The following is a 27,015-nucleotide window of genomic DNA, read 5'->3' on the forward strand; positions in this document are numbered from 1 at the left end:
TCTGATTGGCTGCCAGTGAATAGTGGTGTTCCTCAGGGGTCAGTATTGGGACACTACTTTTCACATTGTTTGTCAATGATTTGGGTAATGGAATTGATGGTTTTGTGGCAAAGTTTGTGGATGATATGATGACAGGTGGAGGGGTAGGAGGTGCTGAAGAAGCAATGCGATTACAGCAGGGCTTAGACAAATTGGAAGAATGGGCAAAAAAGTGGCAGATGGAATGCAGTCTTGGGAAATGTATGATAATGCATTTTGGTAAAAGGAACAATAGTGCGTAATATTATCTAAACGGGGAGAAAATTCAAACATCAGAGATGCAAAGAGACAGGAGTCCTCATGTAAGACTCTCAGAAGGTTAATTTATGGGTTGAGTCTGTGGTAAAGAAGGCAAATGTGATGTTGGCACTTATTTTAAAGGGGAATAGAATATAAAAACAAGGAGATAATGCTGAGGCCTTATAAGATGCTAGTCAGGCTGCATTTCGAGCATCGTCAACAGTTTGGCCCCATATCTCAGAAAGGATGAGTTGTCATTGGACAGAGTCCAGAGGAGGTTCACAAGGATGATTCCAAGAATGAAGGAGTTAACATATGAGGAGCGTTTGGAGCTTTGGGCCTGTACTCACTGGAATTTAGAAGACTGCGGAGGGATCTCATTGAACACTATCAAATGTTGAAAGGACTAGATGGGGAGGATGTGGAGAGTATGTTTCCTGTGGTGGGGCATCCAGAACTAGAGGACACAGCCTCAAAATTGAGGGGTGACCTTTTAAAACAGAGGTAAGGAGGAACTTCTTTAGCCAGAGAGTAGTGAATCTGTGGAATGCTCTGCCACAGACTGCAGCGGAAGCCAAATCTGTGGGTATATTTAAGACTGAAGTTGATAGTTTCCTGATTGGTCAGGGCATCAAATGATATGGTGTGACATAAGGTGTATGAGCTTGAGTACGATCTGAGTCAGCTATGATGGAATGACAGAGCAGACTCAATGGGCTGGATGACCTAATTCTGCTTCTATGTCTTATGGTCTTAAAGGATGTGCACTGGAGAGTGTCCAGAGGAGGATCATGAGAATGATCCCAGGAATAAAAGGGTTAACACATGAGGAGTGTCTGAAGACTCTGGGCATGTACTCACTGGAGATAAGATGAATGAGGAGGGTTCTTCTGTGATAAATAAACCTGAATCTGAATCTTGTGGAAGGACCTCTGCAGAAGACTGGAAAAAACTACAGAATAGATAAAATGGCCCTACTGTATAACGTAAAGTCATTTATTGTCATTGAATGCTCCAGCAGAGAAACAGGTCCTTCAGCCAAAATAGTTTGTACCAAACTATTAATCTAACTAGTCCCATCAATCTACACCTGGAGCATAGCCCTCCATAACCCTCCCATCCATATACTTATCCAAGTTTCTCTCAGATGTTGAAATTGAACTTGTATCCACCACTTCCACTGCAGGCTCTTCCACACTTGCAACACCCTCTGAATGAAGAAGTTCCCCTTAAACATTTTACCTTTCACCCTTTACCCATGACTTCCAGTTCTACCCTCACTCAACCTCAGTGGGAAAAGCCCGTTTGCATTTACCCTATCTACACCCTTCATAATTTTGTATACCACTATCAAATCTTCCTTCATTCTCCTAGGCTCTAGGGAATTAAGTCCCAGAGCCATTCCCTTGTCAGAGAAAATTCCAGCCCATTTTCACCTTTTCTCCCTCCACTCCCCAAGATTTACAAACCTTCGGCAGTGAGGTCATCCACATCGCTGTCGAGGGACTCTTCCAGCGATTTTCTAGCGCTACTCTGGAGCTCCCCAACTGGCTGCACAGGGGCAGGGGGAGTGGCTGGATCCTCACATGGCACCTTCTGTTTGACGGGCTGATCGGTCAGCAGTGAGGAACGGCTCACCTGTTAGAGGGATGGCCATCATCATGTTATCAAAATCATTGCAATGAGTCTCAAACTAGCCGAATCACTGTCCGTGGAAAGGGTTAATGCATGAGACCTGTCTCCACTGATCTGTAACCTCTTGAACACAGGTCGTCATCAGACTGAGGTATCATTAGATTTTGTGCGTCATAGTAGCATAGTGGTTAGCAGGATGCTATTACAGCTTGGGCTATTCCAGACAGAGTTCAATTCTAGTACCTTTCTGAATAGGGTCTCTGTACGTCCTCCCCATGGAACCTCTGGGCTTTCCCTGGGTGGTCCGGTTTCCTCCCCCAGTCCAAACATGTACTGGATACATTAAGTGGTCATTGTAACTTGCATTGTAGGGTAAAGTTAATCATGGTTATGGGGTTGTTGGGACGGCATGGTTCAAAGGACCAGAAGGGCCTACTGCTCACTGTCTAAATAAATTGTACCTCTAAATAAATAGATTAAATAAAAATAATTAGTTAATTATTTCTTCTCCCCACCACAGATGCTACTTTGTCTCCTGAATACCTCCAATATCAGAAAAAATTCACCCAACTGCCCCCTCACCTGGCTTCAGCTATCACCTGCCAGCTTGTACTCCTCCTCCCCCACCTTTTATTCTGGTTTCTTCCCTGTCTTTGAGTGCTGATGAAGAGTTTCAGCACGAAACGTCAATTCCTTTCCATTGACAAGCACGAGACAATCTGCACATGCTGGAAATCCAAACACACGCTGCAGGAACACAGCAGACCAGGAAGCATCTAAGTAAATCATAAAATGCTAGAAGAACAGTTATGTCCTCAGTAAGGGCCACACCTTTGTCCCCTTGCAATCAATGTCAGAGAGTTCTGCGCCCACCATGATGCTTATCTCTTCTTCTGTCATCTCCACCTCTGTGCCTACTTCTTTCACAAGGACTCTCCAGCCCACAATGATGACCCCTTCTCCCATCTTCAACCCTTCTCCTCTTCTTGGACAAACTACTCTAGACTTCTGCCTGCTCCAGATCATTTTATCACTAATTGCCGAAATGACATCAACCATCTCGACTTTCATACACCTCTCTCCAAGTTAAACCTCACTCCCTCTAAATGTGCTGCTCTCCACTCTCTCCGCACTAATCTCAACCCCACCATCAAACCCTCAGTTAAGAGGGGCACTGCAGCGGTCTGGCAGACTGACCCTTACCTTGCTGAGGTCAGACAGCAACTTTCAGATACCTCCTCTTACTTACCCTTGAACAGGACCCCACTTAAGGAACACTAGGCCCTTGTCTCCCACACAATCACTGACCTCATCAACTCTGGGGGTCTCCCATCCACAGCCACCAACTTCATAGTTCTACCACCCTGCACCTCCCATTTCTACCTATTATCCAAGAGCTACTAACCTAACTTTGCAAGTAGATCCATTGTTTCTGCCTGCCCTTGTCCCACAGAACTTGCGTCTGCATACCTCAACTCTGTTGTATCCCCTTGGTTCAGTCAGTTTCTATCTACATCTGTGACACTTCACACACTCTCATTCTTTTCAATGACTTTTAAGTTCCCTGGTTCCAATCATCTCATTATCACTGTAGGTGTCCAATCCCTATACAATTCTATCCCCCATCAGGAGAGCCTTAAAGCTCTTTGCTTCTGTCTGGACAACAGAACCAAACAGCTCCCCTCCACCACCACTTTCCTCCGTCTGGCGGAACTAGTTCTCACCATCAACATTTTCTCATTTGGCTCCTCTCACTTCCTTCAAACCAAAGGTGTAGCCATGGGCACTCACAAGGGTCCCAACTATGCCTGCCTTTTTGTCGGCTACAAGGAACAGTCTATATTCTAAGCCTACACCAGCATCGCTTCCCAACTCTTCCTACTCTACATCGATAACTGCACCCATGCTGAGCTTGTCATCAACTTTGCCTCCAACTTCCACCCTGCCTTCAAATTTACTTGGTCCATTCTTGACAGTCTCTGCCCTTTCTTGATCTGTCTCAATCTCTGGAGACAGTCAATCTACTGATAACTTTAATAAACCCACTAACTCTCACAGTTATCTGGACCATACCTTTTCCCACCTTGTCATTTGTAAAAATGCCATTCCCCTTCGTTTCCACCGCATGTCCTCTCAGGATAAGGATTTTCATTCCAGAACTACTGGAATATCCTATTTCTTCAAAGAAAGGGGCTTCCCTTCCTCCATCATCAACGCAGGCTTCACCTGCACGTTTTCCATTTTGCACACATCACCTCTCATCCCATCTTCCTGTCACCACACCAGGGATATGGTTCTTTTTGTCCTCATCTACCACCCCACAAGCTTTCATGTCCAGCACATAATTCTCTGTAACTTCTGCCATCTCCAACAGGATCCCTCCATCAAGCATATCTTTCCCTCTCCCCTACTTTCCACTTTCCGCAGGGACTGTTGTCTTTACAACTCCCTTGTCCACTTGTCCCTTCCCACTGATCTCCCTCCTGATACTTATCCTTGTAAGTGGAACAACTGTCACACCTGCCCCTACATCTTCTCCCTCACTACCATTCAGGGCCCCAAACAGTCATTCCTGCAAATCTGCTAGAGTCATCTATACTATCCTGATGTGGCCTCCTGTATATCAGTGAGACCTGACCCAGATTGGGAGACATTCCTGCAAATCTGGAGTCATCTATACTATCCTGATGTGGCCTCCTGTATATCAGTGAGACCTGACCCAGATTGGGAGACTGCTTCACCAAGTGGGATCTCCTGGCAGCCGCCTATTTCAGTTCTACTTCTGATTCCCATTCTGACATGTCAGTCCATGGCCTCCTCTATTGCCACAATGAGGCCAAACTCAGACTGGCCTCACCTTTTATTCCATTTGGGTTGCCTCCAACCTGATGACATGAACGTTGATTTCTTGAACTTCTGGTAATTGCCCACCCTCCTCTCCTTCACCATTCCCCGTTCCAGTTTCCCTCTCACACCTTCGCTTTTCACCTGCCCATTACCTCCCTCCAGTGCTCCCACCTCCCTTCCCTTTCTTCCACAGACCTATCAGATTCCCCCTTCTCCAGCACCTTATCTCTTTCACCAATCAACTTCCTGGCTCCTTACTTCACCACTTCCTGCTCTGTCGGTGTCACCTATCTCCTACCACCTTGTACTTCTTCCTCCCCTCCCCCACCTTCTTCATCTGGCTCCTTTCCCTTCCTTTCCAGTCCTGATGAAGAGCCTCAGCCTGAGACTCTTTTCCACAGATGCTTCTTTCCATTGATATCCCCTCACCTGCTGAGTTCCTCCACCATTTTGAGTGAATACCTACAGGAGATTGACTGCGTAATCAAAGACCCTTCCCACACCAGAAATTCTCTCTTCAACCTCTCCCACTGAGCAGAAGATACCAAGTTTGAAAATATGTACCACCAGGCTCAAGGGAAGCTTCTATCCCACTGTTATAACTGGCTCCAATATAAATATGTTCCAATACACATGATCATAAGAGGCTGCTGAAGGCTGTAAACTCAGCCATCTCCACCTCGGGCACAAGCCTCCCCACCATCAAGGGCATCTTCAAGAGGTGGTGCCTCAAGAAAGCAGCATCCATCTTAAACAAAGCCAACCATTTGTGCTATAGCCTCTTCTCATTACTACCATCAGGAAGGAGGTACAGAAGCCTGAAGACCCACACTCAATGTTTCAAGAACGGCTTCTTCCTTTCCACCATCAGATTTCTGAACGGTCCATGAATCCATGAACATTACCTTGCTATTCCATTTCATCACTATTTATTTATTTGTTAGTTTGCTTATTTATCAAAACTCATAGCAATTTTTTAATGCATTGCACTGTCCTGCTGCCACAAAATGACAAACTTCATATTTGTCAGTGATAATAACACTGAACGAGGTGAAGATGCCTTAGGTGAAAGGTTCAAAGCTTCACTTTATCATCAAAGTACGTACACAGAATACAACTCTGAAATTCGTCTTCTCCAGATAGCCATAAAATACAGAAAAACCATGGAAGACTTTAAGGACCCACCTGCACAAAAAAAAGAAAAACTCACAAACCCCAGACCACCCCCTCAACCTCTCCCTTACACAAAAACTTCAGATCACTGACCCGGACACTCAGCTAAAACTTCAAACCTCTAATCCTAAACTCCTCCCAGCAAAAAAAAAACAGTCTCAATAACATCAAACACCTACTCCCTCCCTCACCCAAAAAGTAACCTATCACCCACCCACCAATTGGCAACAAGAAAGAAAGCACAGAAAAACTGAAGGAAACCAAAGTAAGCTATAGTCCACACCAATAATTACATTTGTCTTGGAATTTCAAAAACATCCTCCGTCAGCATTGATGAAACCAACAGTTTGAAAAGGAGCCTGAGGTGAAGGAAGTAAAGGAACCTGAAGTGAAGGTGGAAAGGAGCCTGAGGTGAAGGAGGCACAGGGGCCTAAAGGTGAAGGAGATACAGGGGCCTTGGATGAAGGAGGCACAGGGGCTTAGGGTAAAGGAGGAACAGGGGCCTAGGATGAAGGAGATACAGGAACCTTAGGTGAAGGAAGTATAGGAGCCTTAACCCCTTCCTGTTGCAGGAGCACAGTAGCTGCTGTAACCTGATGCATGAGAGCAAAGTAAGAGTTCAGGTGAGTGGATAACTTCACTCACCTCAACTCTAAACTGGTTCCAAAACCTATGGACCCACATTCAAGCACACTACTGCTCAAGTTCTTAATATTTTCTATCTACCTATCAATCAACCTACCTGCCTATCTACTTAATGTATTTGCATGGTTTGTTTTCTTTTGCACATTGGTTGTTTGCTCATTTTTGTTTGTATGTAGTTTTCGTTGATTCTATTCTGCCTTTTTGTATCTACTGTGAATGCGTGCCAGAAAATTAATCTCAGGATGTTATATGGTGACAGATGTCAGGTCTCTCAGTGGGACAGCATTTTTGAGATAGTGATCACAATTCTATCCTCTTTACCATAGCATTAGAGAGGGATAGGAACAGACAAGTTAGGAAAGTATTTAATTGGAATAAGAGGAAATATGAAGCTATCAGGCAGGAACTTGGAAGCAAAAATTGGAAACAGATGTTCTCAAGAAAATGTACAACAGTAATGTGGCAAATGTTCAAGGGATATTTATGTGGTGTTCTGCATAGGTATGTCCTAATAAGACAGGGAAAGGATTATAGGGTACAGGAACCATGGTGTACAAAGGCTGTTGAAAATCTTGTCAAGAAGAAAAGCTTACAAGAGGTTCAAAAAACTAGGTAATGATATATCTAGAAAATTATAAGGCTAGCAGGAAGGAGCTTAAGAATGAAATTAGGAAAGCCAGAAGGGGCCATGGGAAGTCCCTGGCAAGCAAGATTAAGACCGACCCCAGGACATTTTACAAGTATGTGAAGAGCAAGAGGATAAGATGTGAGAGAATAGGATCAATCAAGTGTGACAGTGGAAAAGTGTTCATGGAACCTGAGGAGACAGTGGCGGTAATTAATGAATACTTTGCTTCAGTATTCACTACAGAAAAGGACTTGGCAATTGTAGGGATGACTTACAGTGAACTGAAAAGCTTAAGCATATAGACATTATGAAAGAGGATGTGCTGGAGCTTTTAGAAAGCATCAAATTGTTAAGTCATGATGTACCCCAGGCTACTATGGGAGGTGAGGGAAGGAGATTGCTGAGCCTCTGACAATGATCTTTGCATCATCAATGGGAAAGGGAGAGGTTCTGGAGGTTTGTAGGGTTGCAGATGTTGCTCCCTTATTCAAGAAAGGGAGTAGAAATAGCCCAGGAAATTATAGACCAGTGAGGCTTAACTCAGTGATTGGTAAGGTGATGGAGAAGATCCTGAGGGGCAGGATTTATGAACATTTGGAGAGATATAATATGATTAGGAATAGTCAGCATGGCTTTGTCAAAGAAAGGTCGTGCCTTAGGAGCCTGAATGTAATTGTAATTTGTGAGGATGTGACTAAACACATTGATGAAGGCAGAGCAATAGATGTAGTATATATGGATTTCAGCAAGGCATTTGATAAGGTACCCCATCCAAGGCTTATTGAGAAAGTAAGGAGGCATGGATCCAAGGGGACCTTGCTTTGTGGATTCTGAATTGGCTTGCCCACAGAAGGTAAAGAGTCGTTGTAGACAAGTCATATTCTGTATGGAGGTTGGTGACCTGTGGTGTGCCTCAGGGATCTGTTCTGGTACCCCTTCTCTTCGTGATTTTTATAAATGACCTGGATGAGGAAGTGGAGGGTTGGGTTAATAAAATTACTGATGACACAAATGTTGGAGGTGTTGTGGATAGTGTGGAGGACCGTCAGAGGTTACAGCGGGACATCGATAGGATGCTAAACTGGGCTGAGAAGTGGCAGATGGAGTTCAACCCAGGTAAGTGTGAAGTGGTTCATTTTGGTAGGTCAAATATGATTGCAGAATATAGCATTAATGGTAAGACTCTTGGTAGTGTGGAGGGTCAGAGGAATCTTGGGGTCTGAGTCCAAAGGACACTCAAAGCTGCTGCACAGGTTGACTCTGTGGTTAAGAAGGCATATGGTGCATTGGCCTTCATCAACCGTGGAACTGAGTTCAAGAACCGAGAGGTAATGCTACAGCTATATAGGACACTGGTCAGACCCCACTTGGAGTACTGTGCTCAGTTCTGGTCACCTCACTACAGGAAGGATATGGAAACTATAGAAGGTATGCAGCGGAGATTTACAAGGATGGTGCCTGGATAGGGGAGAATACCTTACGAAAATTGGTTGAATGAACTTGGTCTTTTCTCTTTGGAGCGACAGAGGATGAGAGTTGACCTGATAGAGGTGTATAAGATGATGAGAGGCACTGATTGTGTGGATAGTCAGAGGCTTTTTCCGAGGGTTGAAATGGCTAGCACGAGAGGATACAGTTTTAAGGTGCTTGGAAGTAGGTTCAGATAAGATGTCAGAGGTAAGTTTTTTTTTTACGCAGAGAGTGATGAGTGCGTGGAATGGGCTGCCAGTGATTGTGGTGGAGGTGGATACAATAGGGTCTTTTAAGAGACTCCTGGATAGGTACTTGGAGCTTAGAAACATACACGGCTATGGGTAACCCTAGGTAATTTCTAAAGTAAGTACATGTTTGGCACAGCATTGTGGGCCGAAGGACCTGTATTGTATTGTAGGTTTTCTATGTTTCTCTACATCAACTCTGATTAAGAAATTTACTTTGAACTTTGACTCTAATTGCACAATGAACTCTTTATCTTTCAGTTTACACTGTCAAAGTTCAAAGTAAATCTACTCCAAGCTAAGGCAGACGGTAGAATGGAGGGCGGAGCTTAGGATGATGGCGCCTAACAGCAACTCCTATGCTTGCATCTTCGGAAACAGCTCTTTTTCTATCTTTAATATCTCTATACGCTAGGATGGTAGCGCGATATTAATACGCAGCAGCCTCTCCAGACTCTGGATTGGGGATTGCCAGACGTTATGTGGCTTTTCTGGTGTAGTCTGTTTTGTCATGTGCTTTTGTGATATCATTCTGGAGGAACATTATCTCATTTTTTAACTGCATTGCATTTGTGGTTTCTAAATGACAATAAACCAAAATTCAATTCAATTCAATTCTATTCTATTTTTTCATTTTGAAGACCCTGACCCGGAGTTACACACTGACGTAGGTTCTTTGTGGAAATGGGATCCATTCTCAGGCACTCACAATCGGCCGCTTTTCAGACGCAGCCTGGAAGACCAGTGCCCCTTCAGGGTGCCAGACTTTCATGGCTATGGAGGCAGGCAGATTCGAGGTCGGTGCCGCTGCCTGGTGTGTTGTGGGAGTACACAGAAGATAGAAAGCAGTGAGCTGGCTGCTGGTTGTATGCCTAGAGACCCGAGATCTTTAGGCATAGAGCTTGCAAAAAGCAACTCAACAGACTTTTAACACAATAAATTGGTAAGTTGTTTTGTTATGTCTCCCCTCTCGCTGTGAAATGGGGACATATCTTTTTCCCTTATTAAGGGGAGAGAGCCTGTGATATGTTGAATTACCAGGTAGTCTTTGGTGTACTGCAAATTCGTGCCTTTACTGATGCTTTGCTGTACACTTGAGCACTCAATTGGGGGGGCGCCGATGCTTTTTTGCTGGCTGTCATCACTTTGCTGCTGCTTGTGCATGGGACGGGGGAGTTGGGGGGGCTTTGGGGTTCTAACATTTAGCTGTCATTCATTCTTTGGGGCACTCCTCTGTTTTCGTGGATGTTTGCGAAGAAAAAGAATTTCAGGATCTATATGGTATACATTTCTCTGACATTAAATGTACCTATTGAAACCCATTGAGATATGACCCACAGAAGTTCTCAAATGGCAAGGGTTATGAAGGACTGCATAAAAGTCAAGGAAAGGGCACGCTACATAGCAAAAGTGAGTGTAAATTGGAAGAATGAGGAACTTTTAAAATCCAACAAAAGGCAACTGAAAAAGCTATAAGGGAAAATTTGAAATATGAGGGCAGTAATATAAAGCAGGATACCAAACATTTTTAAGTTATATAAAGAGTACAGCGGAGATGAAAGTTGATATTGTGCCACTGGAAATGGCGCTGGTGAGGAATTAATGGTGACAAAGAAATGGCAAAGAGCCAGGCAAACTGAGAAGTCTTAAGATGGATAAGTCACCTGGACCAGATGGACTACACCCCAGAGGCCTCAGAGAGGTTGCTGAAAAGATAACAGATGCATTGGTCATGATCTTTCAAGAATCACTTGACTCTGGCATGGTCCCAGAGGATTAGAGTATTGCAAATGTCACTCCACTCTTTATGAAGGGAGGAATATATAGACCAGTTAGCCTAATCTCAGTGGTTGGGAAAGTGTTGGAGTCTATTATTAAGGATGAAGCTTTGGGGTATTTGGAGACTAATGATAAAATAAGTCAAAGTCAGCATGGTTTCTTTGAAGGGAAATCTTGTCTGACAAATCTGTTGGGAGTTCTTCAAGGAAGAAACAAGCAGTTTGGACAAAGGGAGGTAGTGATGTCATTTACTAAGATTTACTGAAGGTATTTGATAAGGAGTACACATGAGGCTGCTTAACAAGATAAAGTCCAATGGTGTTACAGTAAAGATACTGGCATGGATAGAGAAATGTCTGTCAGGCAGGAGGCAGTGAGTGGGAACAAAAGGGGCCTTTCCTGGTTGGCTGCCGGTGACTAGTGGTAAACACAAAGTACACTGCAGATGCTGGGGTCCAAAGGGTCTCGGCCCGAAACGTTGACTGCTCGTTTCCACAGATGCTGCCCGATCTGCTGAGTTCCTCCAGCATGTTGTAGTGACTAGTGGTGTTGCTCAGGATTCAGTATCGGGACCGCTACTTTTCACGTTGTTTGTCAATGATTTGGATTATGGAATTGATGGCTTTGTGGCAAAGTTTATGGATGATACGAAGATTGGTGGAAGGGTAGATAGTGCTGGGGAAGCAATGCGATTGCAGCAAATCTTAAGACAAATTGGAAGAATGAGCAAAAAAGTGGCAGATGGAATACAGTGTTGGGAAATCAGAGGTGCAGAGGAACTTATGAGTCCTTGTGAAATAGTCCCAGAAGGTTAATTTACAGCTTGAGTCTGTGGTAAAGAAGGCAAATGCAATATTGGCATTTACTTCAAGGGGAATAGAATATAAAAACAAGGAGATAATGCTGCCTTTATAAGACATTAGTCAGGCAACATGGAGTATTGTTAAGAATTTTGTGCCGCATATCTCAGAAAGGATGTGCTGTCATTACAGGAAGTTCATGAGGATAATTCTGGGAATGAAGGAGCTAACATATGAGGAGTGCTTGGCAGCTTTGGGCCTCTACTCACTGGAACTTAGAAGAATGCAGAGGGATCTCATTGAAACCTCCCAAGTGTTGAAAGGACTAGATAGGGTGGATGTGGAGAAGATGTTTCCTCTGGTGGCGGCATCCAGATCCAGAGGGCACAGCCTCAAAATTGAGGAGCGACCTTTTAGAACAGAAGTAAGGAAGGAGGATTTTTTTTTTAGCTAGACAGTAGTGAACCTGCGGAATGCTCTGTCACAGACTGTGGTGGAGGCCAAGTCTGTGGGTATATTTAGGGCAGATGTTGATAGTTTCCCTGAGCGGTCAGGGCATGAAAGAATATGACAAGAAGGCAGTTGTATGGGGTTGAGTGGAATGGCAGAGCAGACTCAATGGGCTGAATGGCCTAATTCTGCTCCTATGTCTTATGGTCTACTACCCTGAGATTTTATTTTCTAGCGGACATTCACTGTAAATCCAAGGAGCATAATAGAATCAACAAAAGACTGCACCTGACAGAACAAATGAACAACCAACGTGAAAAAGGCAACAATCTATGCAAACACAGAAGAAAAAAAGAAATAATAATAATAAATAAAAAAGAAATAAACATCAACAAGGTCAGATGAAGAGTCCTTAAAAGTCAGTCCATATTTTGTGGGAACAATTCAGTGATGGAACACGTGAAGTTGAGTGAAGTTATCCTACTGATTCAAGAGCCTGGTTGTTGAGGTGTTATTAACTGTTCCTGAACCTGGAGGTGGGAACCCTGAGGCTCCTGTACCTTTGTCCTGATAGCAGCAGCAAGGAGGAAGCTTGACCTGGGTGGTGGGAGACCTGATGATGGATGTTGCTTTCCTGCGATAACACTCCCTGTAGAGGTGCTCAACAATGGAGAGGTCTTTACCTGTGATGGACTTTGACCCACTACTTTTTACAGGATTTCCTGCACAAGGGCAGTGGTGTTACCATACCAGGCTGAGATACAACTGGACAACATACTCTCCGCTACACATCTATAGAAGTTTGTCGAAGCTTTAGATGTCCTGCTGAATCTTCGCAAACTACTAAGGAAATGGAGGTGATGCCGTGCTTTCTTTATAATTGCATTTACTTGACTCTTGCATCTTATTGTCAAGCTGCGGTGTGCTTTCTCCTTTCCCATCAAGTGGAAGATACAAAAACCTGAAAGCACGTAACACCAGCTAAAGCACAGATTCTACCAGCTATAAAACTACTGGCCAGTTCCCTGGAATGATAAATTGGACTTTTGATCTCACAATCTTCCTTGAATTTTATTGTCTCTGTACCTGGAATTATTGCTGCATGTCATTTGTACTACCTCAATGTTTGGAATGATCTGAATGGATGGCATGCAAGTTGCTGATCTCCACTCTAATCATTGCAGGACCTCTCTGTCTCTCTCTCGATGGACAGAGAAAGCCTGTCTGAGATTCCAAAGAGCTGGGTTATGAACTGTAGTTTTGATGCACTCTGAATCAGGGTCTCTTTGGGGGGCTTCTGCTATTGCTTGCATGGTGGGAGAGTGGGGGGAGCAGTGCTTCTGCTGGCACAAGTGGGCAGCAGAGATCATTGTATATGTTGGTACAAACGACACAGGCAGAACAAGGGATAAGGTCCTGCAGAATGAATATAGGGAGTCCTCATCTTCATTCTGAAAAGGACGCCCCTCTATGCTGAGGCTTAGACACTCTCACCATAGAAACATCCTCCCCACATCCATTTTATCAAGGCCTTTTACCATTCAATAGGTTTCAATTAGGTCATCCCTCATTCTTTTGAATCCAATGAACATAGGCCCGGAGCAATCAAACAGTCCTTATACGACAGGCTATTTAATTCTGGAATCATTCTCATGAACCTCCTTGCTAGGAATCTCACTACATATTGCCTCTGTTTCTAAACCAAGTATCTCATCTTCAGCACTATCACTCCGGTTCCCATTTCCCTGCCAAATAAGTTTAAACCCACCTGAATAACTCTAACTCTTGTTCTCTGATCCCTAATCCTGAACATCCTACTATTGGGAACATCTTTCCTGCATCAAATGTATCCTAAACATAAGAAATTCTGCAGATTTTAGAAATCCTGAGCAACACACACAAAATGCTGGAGGTCAGCAGGTCAGGCAGCAAATAAAGAGGGGAATAAACAGTTGACCTTCAACTATTTATGTCAAGACTCTTCTTCAAGATGGGAAAGGGAGGAGAAGCCATAATATGAAGGTAGAAGGACAGGGAGTACAAAATAGCAAGTGCCAGAAGAGACCAAGTGATGGGGAAAGTGGCTGAGGGAGAGAGGAATGAAGTAAGAATCTGGGAAGTGATTAGTAGAAGAGGTAAAGGGCTGAAAAAGAAGGAATCTGATAGGAGAGGACAATAAACCATAGAAAAAGGGGAAGGACGTTGGGAACCAGAGAAAGATGAGGAGAAAAGAAAGGGTGAGATGATCATCAGAATGGGGAATCGCAAGAGAAAGGAGGATGTGGGGGAATAATTTCCAGTTAGAGAGACTGATGGTCATGCCATTAGACTGAAGGCTACCCTGACAGAATATGAAGTGTTCCTCGTCCAACCTGAGTTTAGCCTCATCAGTAGAGAAGGTCATGGACATACATATCAAAATGGGAATGGGAAATTGAAATGGGAGGCTACCTGGAGATCCTGCTTTCTGCAGTGGTAAAAGGCAGGATCCTTCCTATTCTGTCTATCCTGACCTGTTCACATTCTGTAAAATTCAATGAGCTCTCTTAGCCCCTTTCATTCTTCTATGCAAATCAACTAAATTGTTACATACTCAGTGGTTACTTTATTAGGTACACCTGTACACTTGTTCTTTGATGCAAATTTCTAATCAGCCAATCATGTGACTGCACCTCAATGCATAAAAGCATGGTCAAGAGGTTCGGTTGTTGTTCAAACCAAACATCAGAATATGTAAGAAATGTATTCAAAATGACTTTGACTGTAGAATTGTTGGTGTCAGACGGGGTGGTTTGAGTATCACAGAAATTGCTGATCTCCTGGGATTTTTACACAGTCTGTAAAGTTTACAGAGAATGGTGTGGAAAAATAAAAAAACACTTGGCAAGCGGCAGTTCTGTTAATGAGAGGGGTCAGAGGAGAACGGACAGACTGGTACAAGCTGACAGGAAGGTGATAGTAAGTCAAATAACCACACATTACAACAGTAGTATGTAGAAGAGCATCTCTGAATACGCAAGATGTTGAACCTTGAAGTGGATGGGCTATAGCAACAGAAGACCATGAACATGCACTTAGTGGCCACTTTTTTTTTGGCACAGGAGGTACCTCATGAAGTGGCTACTGAGTGTATGAGGTGGACATAATTTATAAAGATCAAGCTCTACTCACGGGAAATGGCTCCAGTCCCTCCTGGATCACAAATCCCTCGATGACGTGTGTCAGGATCTGCGGTTTGACGATGGCCTGGGGTGGCTTGTTGTCGGCTCCCGGCAAGTTAGTCGGGGTGGGAGCGGCTCCGCTGGGTTTCAGCTTGGCAGGCGGGCTGGCGGGGCAGGTGGTGCTGGACAGCTGCAGAGAGTCAGCAGAGGACCTGATGACTGAGGCACTCGCCGGTGTTATGACCGGCGTCCCCACTCGTTCTGCAAGTCAAAGGTGGATGGAGCCATGAAGTCCTCCTTTAATAGGAACTGCATTTATATGGCACCCTTTGGCACCTCTCAGCTGTAAAGCAGCAGGGGAATTTGTACACAGCAAGTTCCCACAGCCAGCAATTTACACTCAGTGGCCACTCTATTAGGTACACCTGCTCGTTAATGCAAATATCTGATCGGTCAGTCATGGGGCAGCTACTCAATGCAAAACCATGCAGACATAGTTAAGAGGTTCAGTTGTTGTTCAAACAAAACATTAGAATGGAGGAGAAACATGATCTAAGTGACTTTGAGTGTGGAAGGAGTGTTGGTACCAGAAGGGGTGGCTTGAGTATTTCAGCAACTGCTGATCTCCTGGGATTTTCATACACAACTGTCTCTGTCTAGCATTAACAGAGAATGGTGCAGAACAAAAAAATCCAGAGAGTGACAGTTCTGTGGGGAAAAGTGCCTTGTTAATGAGAGGTCAGAGGAGAATGGCCGAAGTGGTTCAAGCTGACAATAAATCAAATAAACATGCATTACAACAGTGGTGTGAAGAAGAACAACTCTGAACACACAACATGTAAAACTCTGAAGTGAATGGGCTACAGCAGCAGAAGACCACGTACACTCAGAGGCCACTTTATTAGGTACTGGAAGTATGATGACCAATTAATGTTCTGCACTCAGTGACCCTTCAATAAGCATGCGGAGAACTGACCTGAAAAACTGACCCTGTTTCTCTCTCCACAGATACTACCCGACCTGCTGTGTGGATCTGACATTTTCTTCTCGTGTTTATGGTTTCCAGCAACTGCCTTGTCTTTAATCTCAGCAGAGAGAATGATTCCTCCCATCCTGCTCAGGAACTGTATGTTTCACTCCTTCAGGAAAGAGGTCATGCAGCATCCATGACAGGACTCAAAACAGTTACTTCCCATAAGCTGTCAGGCTGATCAATTGCTCCACCCATAAACCCAGCCCACTACTTCTTCTCAACTTATGGACAGAGTCAGCGCCTGCACTATCACTTTATGTACTGTACATACAATCAGTCTATGTAATATGTACTTATGCAGTATTTACTGTGTTCCTCCAGCTTATAGAGTTTTTTTATGCTGCATTGCACCCAGTGAAGCAGCCATTTCCTTCTATGCACTCACGTACTGATGAATGACAATAAATAATCTTGATCATTGAAAAGATTTTCTGGAGGAAATATGAGTCTAATATGAAAACTTAAGAGAGGAAGTTTTAAAGTTAATAATTGTTTTTTTTTATGTATGTGGGGGAGAAGTGGGGGTTGATACTTGATGTTTTTTTTTGAATGGGTTAGTTCCATGTTTCTGCTTTGTTTCATGACAGTCTGTAGGGAAGACAAATCTCAGAGTTGTAAACCCCACCCCACTTCAAGGTAGTGCCAGAAGATCTGACTTATCTGAGTGGGTACAGATGTGATTCATTGTTGAATCTGAGAAGTGGCACCTTGAACAGTGCAACTCTCTGTAGCATGTCTAATTGTCTACTGTGGGGTTCGAACGCACAGCCTTCCAACTCAGGATGTATCCCCGAAAACATAATAACGTACGATGTGAAATGCAACGTACACAGCAAATTTAACTTTAACAGTCTAGGTGAATTCTGCCTAATGAAATTAAGCAGACCCCCCAGAATTCAACCTAGTAGACAAAGTCAAAAGAGTTGGGTCCCACAAAACGGCTGAACCTACTCCTGCCTTCATGGGTAGGTGCTGGGGAGGAAGAACAGTCAATGTCAGAGGTCTGGAGGTGGGAGGCTGGCCCCTCCACGAGGGCTGTTCCACTTCCTCTGGAGAGTCCAGGTCCAAATGGGCAGGCTTGAGATGATCCACAGAAACACTGTCCAGGATACCTCCAAAGACCAGAGTAAAAAACTTATCCTGAGCTTTCAACACATGGAACTGGCCATCATAAGGTGGCTGCATGAGAACCCGATGTCCATTATGATACAGAAACACATATTTCATCTCCCACAGACCTGGCAACAGCTGTGACTGCCGCAGGCCATTCTGTGCAGTGGGCACCGGAGTGAAGTTTTGCCATTGTCCATAAAAGCTGACCGATGCTGCAAAGTGGACCCTGAGACCATGGATATTGGGAGAAACTCTCCTGGCATCTGCAGGGGTTGCCTGAAAATGTGTTCCACAGAAGAGGACTGAAAGTCAGCCTTAGGGGCCAATCTCAGGCTCAACATGACCCACAGCAGTCTGTCCACCAAACAACCATCACTGAGAGAGCCGCTTTCATTGAACTGTGGAACTACTTGCACAGACCATTGGCCTGAGGGTGATAAGCCGTAGTCTGGTGCAGTTTGACCCCTAGATCACAGACAACTGCACACCAAAGCTCAGATGTAAACTGCATCCCCTGGACTGAAGCCATATCCCATGGACGTCAAACTGAGCGATCCACAAGCCAATGAACACTCGGATGGCTGAAATGGACGACAGCGGCGCGGTCTCCAACAACGTGTGGTTCTATCAGCTACGGTGAGGAGGTGAAGACACCTGCATGAGGGGGACAATGTGTCAACCAAATCCACATTCACATGGCCAAAACACCGCACAGGGACCACATAAGGAGCCAAATGAGCCAACCTTTATGTATTGACCCATTAAACAAGCATGAGTCTAGTCCCTGACATCATTTATAAGCCCATGCCACACAAACTTCTCTGCCCGCAGTTTCTGCAATGCCCTTCGGCCCAGGTGAGGAAGCCCGGTGACCGCATCGAAAATGTGTCGCCGCCAGCTCACCAGCGCAACCGGCCTGGGTCGCCCCAATGACACATCACAGCAGTGAAACGCCACTGTCACCGAAAGTAATGTCTGCCAATTTCAACCCTGTGTCTGCCTGAATGCTAAGGTCTGAAATCTAGTCTGCCGCTATCTGTGCATTGTCCACACCCAAATGACAGCACCAGTGAAGGACTAGGAAAGGCGGTCAGCCTCGAGGTTATGCTTCCCTGTGACATGCTGGTTGTCTGTGGTGAACTCTCAAATAAAAGAGAGATGGCGCTGCTGTTGAGCAGACCAAGGTTCAGAGACCTTAGCCGTGAAAGGAGAGCCCTTTAGGAGAAAGTGAAAATGCCGCACTGCCAAATACAGGCCGAGAAGCTCATAATTGAATGTGCTTTACTCGCACTTGCAGGGGTGAAGCTGACAGCTAAAAAAGGCGCGAGCCTGCCAAACGCCATTGACCAATTGCTCATGCACCACGCCAACCGTGCAATCCAACGCATCCGTGGTAAGAGCGATCGGCGCGTCTGGGAGGGAGTGCACCAGCAACGTTGCATTAGACAATGCCCGGTTAATATCTGAGAATGCCTTGAACCTTTCCTATGTCCAGTCCACAACATGCTTGGCCACTTTGCCCTTAAGGGCCTCACAGAAGAGTGCATGAGCTGAGCTGCTTTGGAGATAAAATGGTTCACCATGCCCAAAAACTTCTGCAGGGCCTTGTCAGTGACTGCCCGAGGGAAGCACTTAACAGCCTCATCTTTAGCTGGCAGGGGAACTGCCCCTGCTGTATTCACAAGGTGTCCGAGAAAACTGACCACGGACAGTCCAAACTGGCACTTCACCTGGTTGACGATAAGACTGTCCTGACTAAGGCGTTTGAAAAGGGCTTTCAAGTGTAAGAAACATCCGTCCTTAGAAGAGTTGGCTACCAAAATGTCAACTACGTAAACAGGTATGGTGAATCACTGAGAACACTGTCCATGAGACATTGAAAGGTCTGCGCCGTGTTCTTCAGCCCAAACGGTATCCAAAGGAACTCAAACAGACTAAATGGTGTAATAACAGCGGTGTTAGTAATGTCACTTGGGTGGACAGAGGATAGAGACCTGGTGATAACTGCGAATGAGGTCCACCTTCGAGGCAGGCAGAGGAATCCTGGATGTGCGGGATAGGGTATCAGTCAGGGGTTGTGCGTCATTGAGGCGGTGGTACTCAGCACATGGAGACCACCCACCCCACCTTCCCCCACCTGGTTTTCGCACATAAGCCCATGGACTGCTGGATCACCTGATGATGCCCAGGTGCTCCATGGCGTCAAACTCAGCCTTAGTGATGGCTAGCTTCTCTGGGTCGAGGCACCTGGCACGGGTGTAAACGGTAGGTTGGTGGTGAAGACGTGCTGTTCCACCCTGTGTGGAGGAGGTCGTTGGAGGTGGAAAGGGAGCTGGACAACTTTGAAGTGCCGGTGACGCTGCGTGTGCCGGAGAGGGAGTAGGAAGTGTCTGCATTGACAAAGCGCTGGCTCTGGACATCAGTGACATCTGGACATGGCTCTGGCTGTTGGTGCAGAGGAAGTCAACCCCCGGCAAGGTGTAGACACTGCCGCCAACTCAAAATTCCAGCTGAACTTCTGCCCGCCAAAGCACACCACCATCTCACACTTACTAAAAGTCTGGATGGCGTTGCTGAGTGCCGCCTTGAGAGATAGTCCATCTCCTCAGTTCCTAAGTCCAATTTAGACGCGGGCAGGATGCTCACCTGAGCATCCACATCACAGAAGAAACAGCACCCAGACTGTCTGTAATGAACAACAAACTGCCTGACCTACCAACGCCCATAGCAGCTAACAGGCGCCGGCCATTCTGTTTCCCAACTCCTTCAACACACAGGGTGGGCAGTACTTCTTAGCTCTCAACCCAAACCTCACGTGGTAGAAACACAGGGGAGGAGACCCTTGTTGAGCCCCAATGATTCTCTCATGTTGAGGTGACGGTGAGGTGGTGAAATTGTCCAGCCACATGGTCACACAGGCCGTCTTGGTGACAGAATATACCTGTCAGCCTCTCTCGCTAGAATCTTTCAGGGGACAGGCAGCCAGAGCCGACTGCACCTCGCCTGGTAGTTGTTGCAGGATAAGCTCTCTGAAGATGAAAGGCTGATGTCTGCCAAGGAGGGACAACATGTGGTCCATCAACTCCAATGGCTTGGAGTCGCCTAAGCTGGGCAGTGAGAGGAGCCGACAGGTGTGCTCAGACCCGTAAGTTCGGAAGTCTCTAAAAGGAGTTGCTTAAGGGTCTTGTACCTGCCGACTTCTGGGGAGTGCTGTAGGAAGCTCATCACTCTGGTCACCATAGAACTGTCCAATGCTGTGACACATAGTAGTATTTCGTCTCATCTTGCAAGATTCCCCATACTGCGAACTCGGCCTCTACCTAAGCAAACCAAACCGCGGCATGTTTCTGCCAGAAGTCAGGGAGCTTGAGAGCAACAGCATCTGCAGTCATGATTGTGAAACAAGTGAAATCACTCCAGAATCATCCAGAGGAATGTTGGCGTCACCAGTGTAGGAGTGTCAACAAAAATCAACACGAGTGTCATTAATTCTAACATACAGTTTATTCCCCTGCCAACAAATGGCGACGTTGACTATATTTATAGATGAAGTAATAACGTACAACGTAACACATACCATACATGGCAAACTTAACCCTCAACAGTCTGGGTGAATTCTGCCTCATGAAATTCAGCATTCCCTGATGTTTCCCCATGAACTGATAACAACACAGTGAATGATGGGGCACTAAGAGCGTGGTAGAACAAAGGGATCTGGGAATACAGATAAAGAATCCCTTGATAGTGGCAAGGGTTGTAAAGAGAGCTTTTTACACATTGGTGTTCTAAGAGTGTTGGCTAGAAAGAACTTAGACTACAAATCATTTGGATAAATCAAGGACAGTGGAAGTAGTCAAAACGATTGTCTTTATCCTTGCTTGGTGCTTGGAGATGAAGGTGGCTGATTTGTGGGACTATCCCTACAGCTGTCCCATTTTGTGAACACTTTGATGAACTGTTTCTTGCTCTGGGATAACTTAATCAGAGTAATTGTATGTGGACAGAAGGAGTTTCAGCTAATGACCAGCTAAACCTCAGACCAGTCTCAGGCAAGTAGTTATGTATCATGTAAATTGGCAGGCTTGCAGGAGGAGGCTCAGTGCCTGGGTCACCTGGTTTGGCTGGTTTGAATGAGTCAAAGTTGAAAAGAACAAAGGCACGAGGCAGGGCAGATACCATACAATCCTGGCCATTGCCCTGGACCAGAGCCAATAAGAAGGTGACCCAGGTAGGTCAAGGGTGAGGAACACAATAGAGTTAGGAGCTTCAAATGCAACTCTCCAGAGACCAACCATCGCGATGTGGAGGACCCCATGGACACATGGAAATCAGAGTAGGACCACAAGGAGCATATGGCCAGCACAGACTCCTTCCCCGGGTAATACTTTTTGTCTTTATTGACTGTTCATGGAGGGTCAGGGAATCCTAGTAGGTCTGTACACAGGTACTCAGTTGTGTAAATTAGCGTGCTCTTCATTTGAGATAGTAAAGGTCCTTGTAGGTAAAATGTAGGTGTAGGCACTCATTGTGCCTCTCTGATCATTATTACTAAGGGGTTAATCCTTGTAACAAGAGTATTGAGCACAACGTGATGCTGACACTAAACCACAACTCCTTTGCTTGCATCTTTGGAAACAGCTCTATTTCCATCTTTAATATCTTTATTTTTCCCTTTCAGGGCTCTTTTGAAGACCCTGACCTGGAGTTCCATGCTGACTATGGTTCTTTGCAGGAATGGGACCCGCTCTTGGGATTTCATAACTGGCCATTGTTCGGCACACCAAGGGTTCAGACTGAGAGTCCAGCTCAGCTTTGGAGGCCTAGGATCTCAGGGCTCCAGAGACGGGCGGATCGAAGGTCAGTGTCAACAAGAGACCCGTGTGTCAATGGGGGAGTTGGAATATCTACGGCTGTGTGCCTAGATCTTTGGGCAGAGAGCTCAATAAAAGCAACGTAATGGACGTTTAACATCATAAACCAGCCAGTTGTTAGTTCTGTCTCCCCTCTCGCTGTGAAAACAGAAACATCTCTTTCTCCCTTATTAGGGAGAGAGAGAGCCTGTGGTATGTCGAATACCGGGTGAAATGCTAAGTCTCTGGGGTAACTGCAAGTTTGTGTCTTTGTCGTTGCCTTGCTCATGTTTGAGTGCTCAGTGTTGAGTGCCGATGCTTCTTTTTTGATGGTGGGGGGAGAGGGGTTGATTTAAGGTTGAGAACATATATCAAGACTTTTACAGGATTTTGATCCTTTCCTCCTGCAGATGCAGCTCAAGCCACTAAGTTCCTCCAGCAGATCTATTAAACAGATGATCTGGCTGTTGTGGGATCCTGCTGTGTGGTTGCAGCATTTCTGCAGTGCCTAAAACTACAAAGTTATAATATAGCACTTTATACATCCTGGGGCTTGGAGTTCCATAGATACAACCTGTTCTTTCAAGGGGACAATTTTTAACTTGCTTTTATAAGAACATAAGAATTTGGCAGATCGTGTATCTGAACTTCAAAACAGAATCAAGCATCAACCTAATTCACCAAACATATTTATATTCATTAGGAATATGCTGTGTTGTGCTAGTCAGGGAGCAACATGCAACAAAAAGCATTCATTTCCAAAGGACTAGAACATACTATAAAAGAAAGGATGTATGAGGAGTGCTTGATGGCTCTGGGTCTCAACTCACTGGAGTTTTTAAGAATGAGAGGAGATCTCATTGAAACCTAACAAATATTGAAAGACAGATAGAATGGATATGGAGAGTTTATGAGAAACTTCTTTATCTAAAGAGTGCTGAATCTGTGGAATTCACTACAGCAAACAGCTGTGGAGGCCAAGTCATTCGATATATTTTAAGTGGAGATTGATAGGCTCTTGATTAGTAAGGGTGTCAAAAGTTATGGAGTGAAGGCAGAAGAATGGAGTAGAGAGAATGAAATCAACCATGTTGGAATGGTGGAGCAGTCTCAATGATCGAAATGACCCAATTCTGCTCCGATGTCTTATGGTTTAACATTCAACAATTATGAAGAATTAAGGTTAAAGTACTGATAGGGATTAAAATGTGCTTAAATACATAAATACCAGCATGTACTTACAATGTAAGCAGTTTTATTAAAAATGGTTTAAAGTGTTTGTAGTGCAGTACAGTAACTGAGGTAACAGATAGATGGGTGCTGGGGAGTAGAATGATTGAACTGACTGAAGAAACTTTTAATATGGTGTGACATTTTTGTTTCATTACCGCTACATAACTTTCCAGAAGGGAGATTTAGGAAAAGGTAGTTTGCAGGCATTAGTGCTCCTCTACACCTAATCCCCATAGAACCCAAAATCCTATTGAACTGAGTGTTGAATATATTCCGTCACTCAGCATCCTCAGTCCCACAGTGTGAAGAATAACAGATATACAACCCTCTGAGTCATCTGAACTCACCTCAGTCCCCCAATTCAACACAATTTCCTTAATTAACCCTGACCACCCCTTTTCCACCCACCACAAAGGTTCTAACTGGTTTAAATAATCACCAATCCTGTGCTAGTTTTGACACACATGAAGAGGGATCACCAGCAGGAATACAAAAAATCATTTCATGCTGGGATCCTCAGCTGGCGGGGGAGGCAGAGTAAACCTTCTGTTACATAAAACAGTACAGCCCTTATGGCCCATGATGTGCCAACCTTTTAAGCAACTCCAAGATAAATCTAACCCTTCTCTCCTACATAGCCTTCCATTTTCTTTCATCCACGTACCTATCTAATGTTTCTTACATATCTGCCTCTGCCACCGCCCCTCACAATGTGTCCCATGCACTTACCATTCTCTATGTAAAGAGTGTACCCCTGATTACTCCCCGCCCCCCATTCACTTTAAAATTATACCCCCTTGTATTTGCCATTTCCTCTTTGGGAATAGGTCTTCGGCTGTCCAATCTATCTGTGCCTCTTATCATCTTCTACACCTCTATCAAGTCACATCTCATCCTTCTTTACTCCAAAGAGATAGATCCTAGCTCTAAACCTTTCCTTATAAGACATGCTCTCTCGTCCAAGCAGTGCCCTGGTAAATCTCCTCAGCACCCTCTCTAAAGCTTCCATACTTTTCCTATATTGAGGTGACCAGAACTGAACACAATATTCCAAGAGTTGTCTAACCTAAGTTATTATACAGCTGCTACATTACCTTGATACTCTGGAACTCAATCACCCAACTAAAGAAGGCCAGCACAACATACACCTTCTCAAAAACCCTGTCAACTTGCACAGCAACTTTGAGGGATTTTGAGGGACTTTGCTCTACAATCCAGGAAGCATCTTGGTGAATCTCCTCTGCACCCTCATTAAAGCTTCCACAGCCTTCCTATAATGAGGTGACCAGAACGGAACACGATATCCAGGGCAGTACTAAGCCCTGTTTCTAGTGAGCTATTTAGTAGATTCTCTTGCCAAACCATTTTCTCATGTTTCCATTTATTCTCTTGACTAGGTGCCTGACCTTGGCAAACGTCCTCGGCTGTCTGTGCTTCCCCTTCAGCTGCCGAGATGGAGGATTCGGAGTGGGAGGTGAGTGGCGAGGAAGCTCTCTGCACCGCGAAGCACTCGTCTTGCTCCTCCCTCATCTCCTGGTCGCAGGTGTCTTCTACCGAGCACACCTGATGGAGGCACAAGGACTCACTGTTAAAGTACAGGACCCAATGTGGAAAGGTCCTGTCTCTAGCAACACCTGAAACAGGCAGAGCTCAGTTATCACAGACTACTCCACATGGCATGTGCACAGTCTCACATACAATCTAATCCTTTGACAGGCAATGAAAGGAGATGTCAGCAAACAGGTAACAATATCAAGAATACTCAGTATAATAATAATCAGTACATACTTCTCAAAATTACTGTTCCACTTTTTTTTATTGTTCCCATTCTTAGTTCCAAGTGACCTTCACTACCATATATTTTGAAGTCTAACTCCTTAAAGCCCTCATCATAATCTTATATCTGTGAATACAGGTTTGCTTAGTGTTCCTAGAGGCAGTCATGTAAGAACTGGTGAAGTGCCCCTTTGTTCTTATGCACCAAAAACCTGGAATTCTTTACCGATTGAGAGACTTCACACTAGTACTACGGATAATGGCTGCGATCACCGATCTTGTAAAGACACTGCCCAGAAGAATGCAACGGCAAACCACATCTGTGGAAAAATTTGCCAAGAAAAATCATGATCATGAGACCAGGACCACCCATGTCATATAACACGGCACGATGTTGATGACAAGTACCATGGAACATTTCAAAACACTTCTGAAAACCTACTTTTTAAAATTTGGCCTACTTATAGGATTACTTAATGCCTGTTGATGTTGCTACATTTATATAATTTGGTATATTCAATTACATTTTATTCTATATAATATTGTCTTATGATTTTTAATCTTGGCACATATTTTTATGACTATATTGATTAATCTTTACAATTTATGTAAAGCACTTTGAGCTTGCATCTTACTGTATGAAAGGTGCTATATAAATCAAGTTATTATTACTATTATTGTTATTAAGTACTGTAGCAGTTAGCTCATTGTTTTACAGCACCAATGCTAAATGATTGGGGTCGAATTCCTGTGAAGATTTTGTACGTTCTCCCCATATCTAAGTGAGTTTCCACAGGATGATCTGGTTTCCCCCACATTCCAAAGACATACATGTGAGGGCTAGTGAGTCATGGGCATGTTATGTTGGTGCCAGAAGCATGGTGACACTTGCGGGCTACCCCCAGCTCATTCTCAGACTGTGTTGGTGTCGACACAAATAACACATTTCACTAATGTTCCAACGTACATGTGAGAAATAAAGCTAATCTTTAATATATTTTCTCTTTTAACTTTTAAGCTTAATAAAGCTCAGGTCAGGCCACATCTGAAGTATGGCATTCAGTTCCAGTCACCCCCATTATAGGGAGAATGTGAAGACTTTGTACAGAAGCAGTTTACCAGGATGCTGCCTGGATTAGAGGGTTTCCTGAGAGCCACTGGGCACAGTGATGATCTAGAGTGGTTATAAGGAGATAAGCTACAAGGAGAGGTTGGGCAAATTTGGGTTGTTTTCACTGGATTAGCTAAGGCTGAGGGGCGATCTGATAGAAGTTCATAAGATTATAAAAGGTATAGATAAAGTAGACAGCTGGTATCTTCCTCCTGGATTTGAAATTACTTATATTAGAGGGCATGCACTTAAGTGAGAGGAAGAAAAGTTCAAAGGAGATGTACAGGATAAGTATTTTTTTTATACAGAAAGTGATGCAGGCCTGGAAAGCACTGGCAGGGGTGGTGGTGAAGGCAGATACGACATAAGTGTTTGAGAGGCTCTTAGATGGGCACATGAATGTGCAGGAAATAAGATATGGAGAGGTATGGAATTAGTTTAATTAAGCATTTGATTACTGTGCTATACTGTTCTATTTTCTATGTTCTGTGACCACCCTAAACTAGGGTTCCCAATCTTTTTTATACCATGAACCAATACCATTAAGCAATGGATCCATGGATCCGAGGTTGGGAACTCCTACTCTAAAATCTGTTAGGACATTGAGCACAAGAGTCAAGAAATCATGTTGCAACTGTATAAAGGTGTCATTATTCTATATTTGTAATATCCTGTACAGTTCTGGTCACCCCACTACAGGAAGAATGTGGGAGCTTTGCAGAGCTGATAGGATGCTACCTGGGTTGGAGGGTATGAACATTAAAGAGAGTTTAGAAAAATTTGA

At 44.4% G+C, this 27,015-nt stretch overlaps 1 protein-coding gene across 3 annotated transcripts in view; it reads right to left on the reverse strand.

The window, feature by feature from the left end:
• phc3 (polyhomeotic homolog 3 (Drosophila)) overlaps nucleotides 1–27,015 on the reverse strand; it is a 156,188-nt gene that overhangs the window by 32,161 nt on the left and 97,012 nt on the right. For all 3 annotated transcript variants that reach the window (XM_059992214.1, XM_059992194.1, XM_059992204.1), the window contains 3 exons: nucleotides 24,751–24,907; nucleotides 15,126–15,376; nucleotides 1,749–1,917 (listed from right to left, as the gene is read on the reverse strand). In XM_059992214.1, the coding sequence (XP_059848197.1) occupies nucleotides 1,749–1,917; nucleotides 15,126–15,376; nucleotides 24,751–24,907 (577 nt within the window). The remainder of the gene's footprint in view (nucleotides 1–1,748; nucleotides 1,918–15,125; nucleotides 15,377–24,750; nucleotides 24,908–27,015) is intronic.

The sequence above is a fragment of the Hypanus sabinus genome, chromosome 2 (genome assembly GCF_030144855.1).
Source record: "Hypanus sabinus isolate sHypSab1 chromosome 2, sHypSab1.hap1, whole genome shotgun sequence".
Classification (NCBI taxonomy): Eukaryota; Metazoa; Chordata; class Chondrichthyes; order Myliobatiformes; family Dasyatidae; genus Hypanus; species Hypanus sabinus.